Here is a 13,528-nt window from a genome sequence, read left to right as displayed (position 1 = left end):
TTTTTTGCATTATTTTGCAACACCAATATTTTAATGACTAAATAGGCTACATGTGATGATTGGCATTACATTTTAAAGGTGTTTAATTGGCACGGCAGTAAATATTATCTTACCATAAAAAAAGAATAGTTAGTTCAAATGTGTGGGTTAAATACATGACATGAGAGGTGACATTAGGCAAATGCTGGAATTGGACAAAAAACATCACAGTACATTATGTGGACTAGTCTGTAGACGAAAAATGACAAAGAAAATAAAACATTTTCTTTTGAAATAACATTTTATTCTCCTCAAAACAAGAACAATAAATATGTGTAAATATACGGAAAAAAACTGCCCAAAACACAACAGTGATTAATCACTGCAATTACTGAAATACCTGAACTATAGTGCAGTTCTCAAGTTGTATGCCCATCTTTTCCTTCTGAAAAGTGCATCCAAATACTACTCCTTTTTCTTTGGCTCATTACTCACAGGTGGTCACTCACTCACTCTCAGACTTTTCTATGTTCACCTCACGCTTCAAACTGTTGCTTTTTTTGCTAACTTCTTGCCATGAGACATGCGCAGTGCACTCTTTTTTTTCTGCTCGAACATTCTCCTCCTGTCCAATGCCTCCCCAGCGACGCTAAATTGACAGGCAATCAGACACTCCCTCAAAAAAAAAAAAAAAAAAAAAAAAATGAACGGCTCTTTACAAAGACTTGGTTCCCATCGTTCATTTCAAAGAGCCGTTCAAAAGATTCAATTCGTTCGTTCGTGAACGTCACATGACTGCTCAGCATCTGGTCAGTAAACTTGGCCCACTGGGACTGAGCACTCTCCCACAGACGTGGATACGGAGCTGGAGCTTTCTGTGGCATGAGAGCAGCAGCACCTCTGACTGGAAGGCACTGAAGAGGAGGGCTGCTGACAGGGTCATTGGGGTCTCGCTGCCTCCTTGTAAGGGACTTGGCAGAACAACGTTGCCTGTCAAGGGCATTGCAGATTTCTAGAGAACCCAGTCACCCTGCCTGTGGGCTGTTTTTCCTCCTACCCTCAGGCAGAAGGTACCACAGCCTGAAATGCAAAACTGCTGGGTTCAGGAACAGTTTTTTTCCCACCACCATCCGTCTTTTAAACATAGGACTGTAAATAGAGGATGTGCAATTACCTCTGAAAAATTGTGCAATAACTTTTTACTTACTTGTGCAATAACCAGTGTTGGGCAAATCACTTTTGAAAAGTAATTAGTTATAGTTACTAGTTACTTTCCCAAAAAAGTAATTGAATTAGTAACAGAATTACTCCTTCATAAATGTAATTAGTTACCAGGGAAAGTAATTATTGCATTTCTTTTTTGAAAAACCTTCAAATATGTAAAAGGAAACTGATTTTTGAGTGTGTTTCACGCGCCAGCTAGAACAGCAGACAGGTACTTCATACCATGACTTTGGTGAGGCTGGGGTCCACCAGGGCCCGGCTGGGGTCCACCAAGGCCCGGCTGGGGTCCACCAGGGCCTGGCTTTTCCACCACATAAGGGGACCTGCATTTATAGGAAGAAGATGCTCCTCCAATTAATCCTGCATCTCCACTTTTTTCAGTGGCTCCTCCCTGATCCAGCGGTAAATGTCTTCAGTCCAGTCAGTCAGACTCACTGATAACTCCTCCCCCTAAGTTAGCTGTGCACAGAACTGCGTTCAAGTGAATGGGGTGTGCTGGGACAACTCAAACTCAGACATGTCATTAGTCGTTCAGGTGAAGGCAGCACCGACAATTCAGACTCACGGGGCACACAGGTGAAGCATGAAGGCAGTGTGGGCAATTTGAATATAAGAACGGCTCATAAACGAATCGGTTCTTGTTGTTCACTTAAAAGAGCCGTTCAAAAGACTCGACTCGGCTGCGAACGTCACACCTCTAGTGCCTGGCTGAGCGAGCCAGGACGGAAAACAGCTGTTAGGTATTAGTGCATAATAACGTGCCACATTTCACTGCCGGTAACGGCAATGTAACGTTTCAAATAGTGATGAATTAGATTACCCGTTAATAGAAAACGATAGCTATTTTTAATGCCGTTATTCCCAACACTGGCAATAACTACCTATTTATTCACTCGTTTTATATTTATTCATTCACTCACTGCACTACCTCACCAGTACTGTATAATTTACTTTATGTCAGTTTTTTTTTTTAACTATATGTGTTTTTATTGTTGACCCTCATCGTCATTTCGTTCTGCAGTGCATCTCTGCTGTAATTTGCCTGAATGACAATAAAGTGATCTGATCCTGAGTTTCTGACCTCTTTTTTCTTTTCCCTGCAGCGTCCACATGTGTCTGATTCCACTCTTGATGTTCACCACGTGGGTTCATGGAGGAAATGAATGAAAACTGTTCTCATGCTACACCACACCCCGGTCTCCCCTATGTGTACTTCAGAACCCGCTCTTCTTATTCTATGCAATAAATGCAGTGTTGGGTCCTGGGGGGTGTAGTCTTCTCTGCTTCCATGTAGTTTTTTTTTGTTTGTTTTTTTCAAAAACTTTATTTACATAATATCACATACAAATAGAACAACAGAACATGGAGAAAAAACATACATGCTCGAGGAGAGGCAGGAAGAAATTAAATATAAATAAATACATTTATAGGTAAGTAAATTAAATGAATAAATAAAAGTAAAAGAATAAACAAGAATATATATGTATGTATGTATGTATGTATGTGTATATATATATATATATATATATATATATGTATGTATGTATGTATGTATGTATGTGTGTATATATATATATATATATATATATATATATATATATATATATATATATATATATATATATAACAACTTAAATTCATTACATAAGGCTTTAGTTTTCACAGCTTTAGGGTTAGTGCAGAAGTTAAGTTTGTCCAAGTAAGATTTTAAGTAAGACTTTAAGTAAGACTGAAAGACTACAAAGCTGGGTTTCTGTTTGGCAAATTTGCATGTATGTACATGAAATTTTGCTAATAATGAAATGAGATTAAGAATAAATAATTTCTTAACAGGCAGATCAAATAAAATATCTTCAATTCTAAAGTTTAGACAAATATCCAGTTTTCTACTTAAAAAAAGACTGATATCACACCAAAAAATTTGACTGAAGGCACATTCCCAAAACAAATGAGTTAATGTTTCATCCGTATTGTGACAAAATGAGCAAAGGGGGTTGACATTGATTTTATACTTAACCAGAGCTGAATTAACCGGATAACACCTGTGTAACAGCTTTAGAGATGCCTCTCTCACCTTATTCGAAATAAAAATCTTCCTAGGTAATAACCATACTTTTTCCCAGTCAACATCAAAATATAAATTATTCCAGAAAAAGATAGAAGCTGGTTTACAAATTGTATCCCTTTGAATCATCTCTCTAATGCATTTATTATTAGTTTTTTTTTTTTTTTTTTTGTTTTTTTTTTACTCAAAAAAGGATTTAAGTTCCCATGCATAATTCTGATTGAGCGTTATGAGGAGTAATGTTTTTTTTTTTTTTCAACTTTATTAACAACATTTGAGTACACATTACAACATTTTAAACAAACAACAAGATGTCAAAAGGGAAAAAGCATTTGAACATATAAGTTTAAGAAAATAATGCATATATTTAAAAATACAAAGCATAATATATAATAGTAAAAAAAAGTAAATAAATAAAAAATAATAATTCTGACAAATATAAATAAATAGGTAAATGCAACAGAGAGTTCAATCAGTATTAAAAATTTGTTTATAAATAGCCAAGGTCTTAGTGCTTTTTTTTAAAAATTTATTTATTTATTTTTTATTATTATTATTATAAATGAGTTCTAAAGATTGAATATAATTTCCAAATTCTAATAGGAAGATTTTAAAATTTGGGAGTGTTTTAGTATATTTATTTTTATGTATATGAAATTTTCCAAATAATATGAACAAATTTACATTAAATTCTGTATTGTTAGTATCATGTTTAAAATAAGTAATTACATTGTGGGATGTTATATTTATTTTATTGTTATTCTGAGGGGTAATGGTTGCTTCCATGTAGTGTATCCTGTGTGACCTCATCCTGTGACGTAGTTGGGGGGCGGGGCTGCGTGTTTTTCTGGGTTGTTTGCGCCATACCTCACTTCCTCCGCAGCTGCCATCGCAGTGAATGAGGAAAAGAGCAGAAGGAGAGAAGGAGGCAGCGGAGAGGAAGCACTGAAGGAGGAGAAGGAGGAGGGAGGACGGAGCAGAGCAACGGGCTCAGGGAGGAGGAGAAGAAGGCGGAGAAGGCAGCGGAGGAAGGAGGACGCAGCCCGGGGCTCCGCGCGGACCCGCACACCCGAGACATGGCTCAGGCGGCGGGGAACGGGGTGGACCTGAACCGGGACCGGGTCAGCAAGAGGCTGCACTCCAGGTAGGACCCCCAGGGGACCGCACCGGGGTGGGGTTGGGGGTGGGGGGGCTCGTCCTTGAACGGCGGCTGAAACAGACAGAGGGGAGCGGCTGTAGGAGAAGAGGGAAGGAGGCAGAGAGAGAGAGAGAGAGAGAGAGAGAGAGAGAGAGAGAGAGAGAGAGAGAGAGAGAGAGAGAGAGAGAGAGAGAGAGAGAGAGGAGAGAGAGAGAGAGAGAGAGAGAGAGAGAGAGAGAGAGGAGAGAGAGAGAGAGAGAGAGAGAGAGAGAGAGAGAGAGAGAGAGGAGAGAGAGAGAGAGAGAGAGAGAGAGAGAGAGAGAGAGAGAGAGAGAGAGGAGAGAGAGAGAGAGAGAGAGGAGAGAGAGAGAGAGAGAGAGAGAGAGGAGAGAGAGAGAGAGAGAGAGAGAGAGGCTGACCGAGGAGGAGCCACAGGCGGAGGGGGGGTGGGGGTCCAGATCCAGCCCCAGCCCGGTGGGTTCCAAGCCTCAGTCCTCCCTCCTGGCTCGGGTCACGGAGCTCGACTGTATCACAGACTCCACGGAGCCTGAAGCTGTGCAGACCCACGGACACGCACACGCCGTGGGTCAAGACACAGTGACGTCACACATCACATGGGTCCAGACAAACACAGCAGATGCCCGTGTGTGTCCGTGTTTACACAGCAGGGTCTGACCATGACATCCAACAGCACCTGTGTGTGCATGTGTTCCAACCAAACCTGCAGCTATCGATTAATCTATTATGTTTTTGATTCGATTTAATGCAACTATCATTTAAACAGGCGAAAAAAAAAAAAAAATAGAAAAAGTGTGAAAAAGACACCTTTGAAAATGACAAACAGCTTAAACAAGTAAAAGGACATTTAAATATTTATACACTACCAGTCAAAAGTTTGGACTCACCTTCTCATTGAAATGACATAAGATGGACCACAGGAGGCAAATTTCTGTAATCGATTAATCTGTCTATTATGTTTTTGATTCGATTTAATGCAACTATTATTTAAACAGGCAAAAAAAAAATAGAAAAAGTGTGAAAAAGACACCTTTGAAAATGACAAACACCTCAAACAAGTAAAAGGACATTTAAATATTTATACACTACCAGTCAAAAGTTTGGACTCACCTTCTCATTTAAATGACATGAGATAGACCACAGGTGGCAAATTTCTGTAATCGATTAATCTATTATGTTTTTTGATTCGATTTAATGCAACTGTTATTTAAATAGGCGAAAAAAAAAAAATAGAAAAAGTGTGAAAAAGACACCTTTGAAAATGACAAACACCTTAAACAAGTAAAAGGACATTTAAATATTTATACACTACCAGTCTAAAGTTTGGACTCACCTTCTCATTGAAATGACATAAGATGGACCACAGGAGGCAAATTTCTGTAATCGATTAATCTGTCTATTATGTTTTTGATTCGATTTAATGCAACTGTTATTTAAACAGGCGGAAAAAAAAATAGAAAAAGTGTGAAAAAGACACCTTTGAAAATGACAAATACCTTAAACAAGTAAAAGGACATTTAAATATTTGTACACTAAAGTTTGGACTCACCTTCTCATTTAAATGACATGAGATGGACCACAGGTGGCAAATTTCTGTAATCGATTAATCTGTCTATTATGTTTTTGATTCGATTTAATGCAACTATTATTTAGATAGGCGGAAAAAAAAAAATAGAGAAAGTGTGAAAAAGACACCTTTGAAAATGACAAACACCTCAAACAAGTAAAAGGACATTTAAATATTTATACACTACCAGTCAAAAGTTTGGACTCACCTTCTCATTTAAATGACATGAGATGGACCACAGGTGGTCAACAAGTGCTCAGCATCACTGGGAACTCCTTCAAGACTTTTGGAAAACATTTCAGGTGACTACCTCATGAAGGTCAACAAGAGAATGCCAAGAATGTGCAAAGCAGTAATGAAAAGCAAAATGTGTCTATTTTGAAGAATCTAAAATATAAAACATGCTTTGTTATGTCACACTTTTTTTGACTACATCATTCCATATGTGTTCATTCATAGTTTTGATGCTTTCAGTGAGAATCTACAATGTAAATAGTCATGAAAATAAAGAAAAACCAGGTGAGTCCAAACTTTTGACTGGTAGTGTAGATATATATAAATAATAACAATAACAACAGTATAAAAGTATAAAACTGTCTATAGATGTAATCAACAACAAATAAGTCCAATGACATCTACAAACAACAAGTGCACTGCGGTCCTCAACACATTTGGATCCAACTTACTAACAACTTAAGATGGAACTAACATGCAACTGAAAAAAAGGACAAATATTTGTTTATGTTTGTATAAAAACTTAATAGTTTAAAGGAATAAAGTGATCGTTCCAATGTAGAAAGTGAACATATGGCATTTTCTGCTTTTTGGTCCTCGCTCCATGTTGTTTGTGTTGATCCTGGCATCATGTGCGTCACAATAAACGTCTGTGTGAAACACAACAGTGGAACCAGTGTTTAGCAGCAGTGAAATCAAGGAAACAAAGCTTCAATTCAGGAAAATTTGAATCGAATAATCGTTTTATTCAATTCAGGTCAATTAATTGATTAATTGTTTCAGCTCTAGTACCAAGTGGGTTGCCTCTCTTTTGCAGATTTCCACATCTTCTTACTTCCTTACCGACATTTTGTTATAACATAAGCCTGTAAATGTAATGCAGGTAATTACAGGTTATTTGATCACTCAGAGTATTTCATCTCAAACTATTCAGGAAGTTGTTCAGCGTCAGTCATTCCAGTTAGATCATTTAGTGTGTTTACATGAACATAAGATTCTGGCGTTTACTTTTTCTGAAAAAGATACAATTCCTAATGAGTTGTTTTAAAATGAATATTCCATTATATTATTCGTTACATGCAGTCACACATCTTTTTCTAAAGTTTTCCATGGGCTACAGAACTCACACTTCTGGAAAAGGTCAGGTTTCGATATTTGTTCCTATCCATAAACCTGTTAATATCCTCTTTCTTAAAGTTTAACAGCAGATACATTTGTTGTTCCAACAAGGCATGCAAGCTTTTGTGACTAAAAGGGATTTGTGTGTTGTATTTTAGGGTTAAACCTCAATCTGGTGTATGGGTGTTTATATATATATGTCACTATCGGATTCGGAATAATAGTGGAATAATAGTGTGCTTTTAAACTCACTCATTGTGTTATTCTTTTATTGTCTGTTTTATTATCTTTGTATCTATTTAATTCTAGGTTCAAGTCAACTGATCTAAGGCTACGTTCACATAGCCCAATTTTTTCCTATTTATGTCACTTTTTCATGACAGCATGAGCACAATTCTGACTTCCATCTGTGATCCTTAATCAGAAACAGATCTGATCTTTTACAGCATGACCTGCATCTGAACAGTCACGTCAGAATTCATTCAACATGTAGGTCCTACTAGAGTCTCTGCACTGGAACCAGTCACTCTGTACTATTATTACACTATATCCACTCCATACTACAGAACTGCCTTTCCGTAGGGTCACAGAACTGTTTTTATTGGGTCACCAGTAGAAGTCAGCAATACTATAGTGAGTGAATTCATTTTCTGAAATAAAATAGATGAGTTCATAAGTCTTGACCTTACTTCAGTGAAATGAGGAGGAGAAGCTTGATTTGTAAGAGGTAATAAGACAAAAATGAAGTAAATCATGTGTCAAAAGTGACGTAAAAGGTACAAGAAGATAAATATCTGTAAGTCCTCATTTGCCGAAGTCATTGTTCATGTTTCAGATTAAACCGTAAATGGTTTCTGGACTGTCCCCTTCCCAAAATGCTCGGCAGGATGTCTGTTAGCCCAGGTCATCATTTATGAGAGTCGAAACATTTTCAAGAACTAAACCAGTCCAGTTCAACTTTGAAGGATGAAGAAGATAATTACAACATTAAAAGATGTAACAAGATGAATACTGAGTAAAAGATACAAAAGACAAAAATGATGTTGAAGATAAAACAAGACAAACATTGGGTAAAAGATGAAGTTGGTGCTAAAGTGTAACAGGACAAAAGAAATTTAAAAAAAAAGTACAGCAAGATGCAATACCAGCCCCTCTAACGTAATGAAATTAATTTTGAAGTTTTTGAGCTAAAAAAAAGTTTCGGAACCACACAAAGTGTCAAACATGAATGAACTCTAAAATGAATTCAGAAACCTCATCTAGAACAGTAGAACACTGACAGACACAGACACTGACTGACATTTGTACTTACAAAGACGGTCTGGAGGATTCTCAGTGTGTTTGTACTTGTACTAAACGGCACCATCTGAAGACTTGTTGAACCATAGCCTTTATGGAGCTTTGACCAGTTCGAGCTGGAATCTGATAATTGCCACATTGACTAATTAATGAGCCTGTTTACATGCACACCAGTACTCTGGTCATAATCCAGATGAGAATTTCAGATTATTAGAGATCATGTAAACAGGATCATCTGATATATGTAATCTGATTATAGGAAATCAGAATAACACACCTGGATTTCTCCCCAATACTCTTATGTCTTCCTGCATGTATTTAGGGTTAGGGTTAATTTGAGTCATTTCATTCTTTTACATCTGTGCATGTGTGAAGACAATTAAAATTGTAGAAAATAGAAGTTATGTAGTCATGTGAGCTGAAGACAACATCAGAAAGTTGAAGTTGAATTTCGTAAGTGCATGTAAATGCGTTAGATCTGGTTATTACAATTATGCGATTACTCTCAGTTATCCGACTTTTATGGTCATGTAAACAGGCTCAATGTGAACTGTAACGACAAGTTAAAATCAGACATAAGTAATGAATTTGCCGAGGAGTGGAAACGCAGCCTAATCTGGTCAGATGTTAATAAAACATACAGTGATGCATCTCTGTTGTGTATTTTGACATTTAGAAGATGACTAGTTACTGATCTAGCTGGAGTCATCTCCATTTGTGTCCAGGACACTAACACTGAAACTGTGAGATTCTCATTATCGGATAGTTTAAACAGTTTTTGGAAATTCAACCATTATTAAGTGAAAATTAACAGGACAGGCCTATACCCTGACATAACCCCACCTCCTCCTCCTGCTTCGATAGTGACACTAAACAGGTGGCAGCGACTCTTATCTGCTAATTTATGAAGTGACATTAATAAGACCCGCAAGGTTGTCATATCCTTGACAAACACACACACACACAATCCCACAAAGGTAAATATGTGGAGTGTGTCACAGTGGGGGTAGCAGTCAGATGGTCAGGTTACCCTCTGTGATCCTTGTCCTTCTATTTTACAAACAGACACAGTCACCACATGACCTTTTTTATGATGGGGGCTGCAGGTGTTCATGAGTGTGAGCGTGTGAGTGTGTATTTGTTTGATTCACACAATAGAGTCTGTCATTTTAATCGACAAACAGTCCCATTCAGGTTGTCTGGTTCATTCTCCTCTGAGCAAATGATAAAGTATTTTACAGGTTATGATGTTTACCTGGTGCAGTAATGACAAAATATAAGAAGATAAAAGGAGATGCAACTATACAGACTTTTTCGAGGCATTTCTTAAACACAGTCTGTGATTAAAGTTGTGTGCAACATTACAATCCAACTATTAACTGCTGATAAGAAAACTAAATCAAAACAAAAGGGAAATGACAAGAGAAAAGTATAAAACAAAAAAGAGGTTGTGCGATTGAGCTCTGTGTAAACTGAAAGACACAAACTGCAAGAGGAAAAACATTCCTAGAGGGTTTCTCTCTGGTTTCCCTGACAACTACCGTGGCACTCTGTAATTATGGCTGGATTACTGCTCTGAGAACAGGGTTTCTCTGTTAAGCCAAGAATCATGGTGACCGTCGTGTAGAAACCCCGAGTATGGAGTAGATTCACAGCCTTGTAATTATTTAATATGTTCAATTTCTGCTCCTATATTCATATATTTAAGGTGTTATTTTTCCACTGTGTGTGAATTTTAGGGTTTAGTGTGTTCACCAGGGGAATTGACAGTCTACAGGTACTTTTAGATTGAAAGATGCATCATGTGTGGAATAAGTTTTACTTTAATTTGTTTATCTGAGTGCTCCGTTGAATATTCCTAGCTGAGTTTGACCTGTACAGTCTGGTTTTGTGCACACACAACTGAAAAAACGCGTGTGCATGTCACGGTCAACTAGATGGAAACACGTCCAGTCTATACAACCCACAGTGGGATAAATGCCACAGTGATACTACAGTGTAGCCTAGATTTGGAATAAGTGTTTGGAAGTTGTTAAGAGGTTTAAAGTGGGGGAGGAGGGGCTGAGTGTGACACAGGTAATTCAGGGGCATCACCTGGACAGAGAATCAACAAACCTATCGTTAGCCTCATAGCATAATTACCGAAGTCATCCACTATATGGACAAAAGTATTGGGACTCGTTGAATTCAGGTGTTTCTTTTCTAACAGGGGTCTGGGATACAAGCCAATAATGACAAATGTCATAATATAATTTTATATTGTGATAAATGTCATATTGATTGTTGATGTTTATATGTCAAATCAGCATGAACAGGGCATGTTACAGCTGTAGCCATCATGTATTCCAATGCTTTTGTCCATATAGTTTATAAAAATCAATATTTCCTTAAAGTTTAATGGGAGATTTTTCTTCCTAAGTGAGATGTGAGAAAGTAGATGGTTAGCTGTGGTAGAAAATGATTGTTTACAGTCACAGCATGAAAAATATTTTATAAAATTAGAGGTAGAACATATAAAATCTTAGTCATGGATAAAAAACAGAACAATATCAATGTTGAGAGAAATTAAATTAAAATCATATCTGAGGCATTTTGGAAGCAAATATAATTTAATTAAAACTAACCAATGCAATGATATTTATCACAATATAAAACTAAATAATGACATTTGTCATTATTGTTTTGTATCCCAGACCCCTGTTAGAAAAGAAACGCTGGAATTCAACATGTCCCAATACTTTTGTCCATATAGTGTATGACTTGTGCTATAAGGCTAATACTAAGCAGAACCATAGGATTCTCTGCATGGGTTAGTCTGGGTTTGTAGGCTGCTGTTTTACCACCTAAAAGTACATTAATATCACTTATAGCGGACACTATTTGAAGAATACTTGCCCTGCTTAACCTGTCTGTCACACTGATATTTCCCACATGGATCTCAGGCCCTGAAGTGCTCTTCAAACCACCCACACTCACCTGACACTGACTGCAAATTCTGCAGCTACTTCAACTGACCTGTCCACTTGTGATAATGTGTGACTTTTCGGATTTATCATGTTAGTTCAGATTGAAACTGACAAGTAATCCAGTCCGTTAAGGCAGCGCTAAAAGATGTGCAATTCAACAAGTGTTCCTGTGGTTCAGAGCAACGTAACAGCTTCAGTTCCAGCAACAGGAGCCACGTCTGGCTCTATATTTTAGGAGTAGGAAGTGGTGTGTTGAACCAAATTAAGACGCAAAATAAGACTTTTCTAAGATTGCCAACTCCTCTGTTCACTGTCAGTAACATTGACAAGTCATATAATTGAGTTCACAGCTCAAACACATTTACTATAACTTTAATGGAGAGAAATGAAGTAGGATGTTGCTGTTATTTCTTGCTACAGTCCAATCTAACTTGGTTACGACTCTGTTCCAAATAGCTTGTATTTCACAATCCTCTAATATTGCAGAGGATTTATTTCCTTCCATTCTTGACATGACTGTTTTTTCATCGGGTACTTATTTAAACGTTTTGCTGCTTGGCCTGAGGAGCAGTTTTCAGTGCCCAACCCCAACCATAACCTCCACTCTGTTTTCAGTCGTCTGTTCCGTAGCAAAGTTGTGTATTTTTTTTTTTTTTAGCAGAGGACAATTTTGCATATTTTTCCCCACAACACACAGAATTTGTGATTCATAACTGGACAAAGATTCATTGTTCTTCTTTTATGCTGAAAGGACAAATGGAATGGATCAATTTACACACAAACCCCTTTAACTCTCCTTGAATCCTCTCCAGTCAGTTACATGCGCTGTTTGCTGCCATGGCAACAGCTCTGTTAGACCGTCTCTCTTAGACCACAAGCAGGCTATTATGGGATGTGAGTCTCCCCAAACAGACCAATTAGGGTGGTAATCAGTGGAGGGAATGGTAGTCTTTACCACACACATCCATTCTTACACTAACCACAAAGATGGGAAGAATGAAAGTCGCTGTGATAATCCTCTCATAGGGACCAATCCATTGTTCTAGTCTTTTGTATTGTTTCCTTTGTCATCTTTATGTAACTATAAATGCCATTTTCTCAGTGTTGGTCCCCTGTCAAATATTCAGCTGTGGTTTTTTCCTGTTTTGTGCAGCAGACTTTGACTTTCATCAGACAGTGAAAGTTACTGATGTCTGTGTAAGATCTCGTTTGTTCAGGTCATCATTCATCCTCAGTTCAACTGGACTGCTTTGGTTCTTGGAAACATTTCACCCCTCATCCAAGAGATGTCATCAATTCTATGAAAAACTGGAAGAACTAATAGAACCAAGAACAAAACTGGTCCAGTCGAACTTCAAAAACAACTAAGGAAGAAAGTTTCTGATCATAACCAGGTCTAACTTCACTGATGCCTTTTCCCCGTGTCTCCAGGCATCCTTTAGGCCACACCCCTTTTTCCACAATCTGTTTTACAATTCAGTTGTGGTTTACAGAGGCCCCTCATGTCTTTTTCCACTCTCATCTTGTGTCCTTCTGTGACTGCAGTGGCCCCCATTCACTGCCCATGTCGTTTCTTCAGTTATGGGGATTCTTGATAGATTTACATGTAGGGATTCACTGATACCAATACTGATGTCGGGTCCGACACTCAGTGTGTGTACTTGTACTCGTACTTATTAAAGTACTCTGATACAACCGCACTGATACCACTTACGACAGTGTGACATTCACAGTTAATTGCAGCAGGTACGCGGCGGAGAAGTGATGTCAGCAGTGTGGAGATTTTTCAAAATAAATGACAAAAGTAATGCTGACAGCAAGTAACATTAAAGACACAGATGGATACAGACAGAGCGTTCTGTCTGTCGTCTGCATACATTCCATTCATTTTCCAGGTGCTCGCGGATGCTTACCCAGAT

General features: G+C 37.8%; 1 protein-coding gene across 1 annotated transcript in view; it reads left to right on the top strand.

Annotated features, from left to right (window-relative positions):
* The first annotated feature begins 4,229 nt into the window (after window positions 1-4,229).
* gpsm1b (G protein signaling modulator 1b) overlaps window positions 4,230-13,528 on the top strand; it is a 51,097-nt gene continuing 41,798 nt past the window's right edge. Inside the window, exon 1 of the mRNA XM_030148667.1 lies at window positions 4,230-4,412. Within this exon, the coding sequence (XP_030004527.1) occupies window positions 4,345-4,412 (68 nt within the window). The 5' untranslated portion in view covers window positions 4,230-4,344. The remainder of the gene's footprint in view (window positions 4,413-13,528) is intronic.

This window comes from Sphaeramia orbicularis, chromosome 12 (assembly GCF_902148855.1).
Source record: "Sphaeramia orbicularis chromosome 12, fSphaOr1.1, whole genome shotgun sequence".
NCBI lineage: Eukaryota > Metazoa > Chordata > Actinopteri > Kurtiformes > Apogonidae > Sphaeramia > Sphaeramia orbicularis.
The sequence above is the reverse complement of the archived record's forward strand: the minus strand, read 5'-3'. Positions and strand labels throughout refer to the sequence as shown.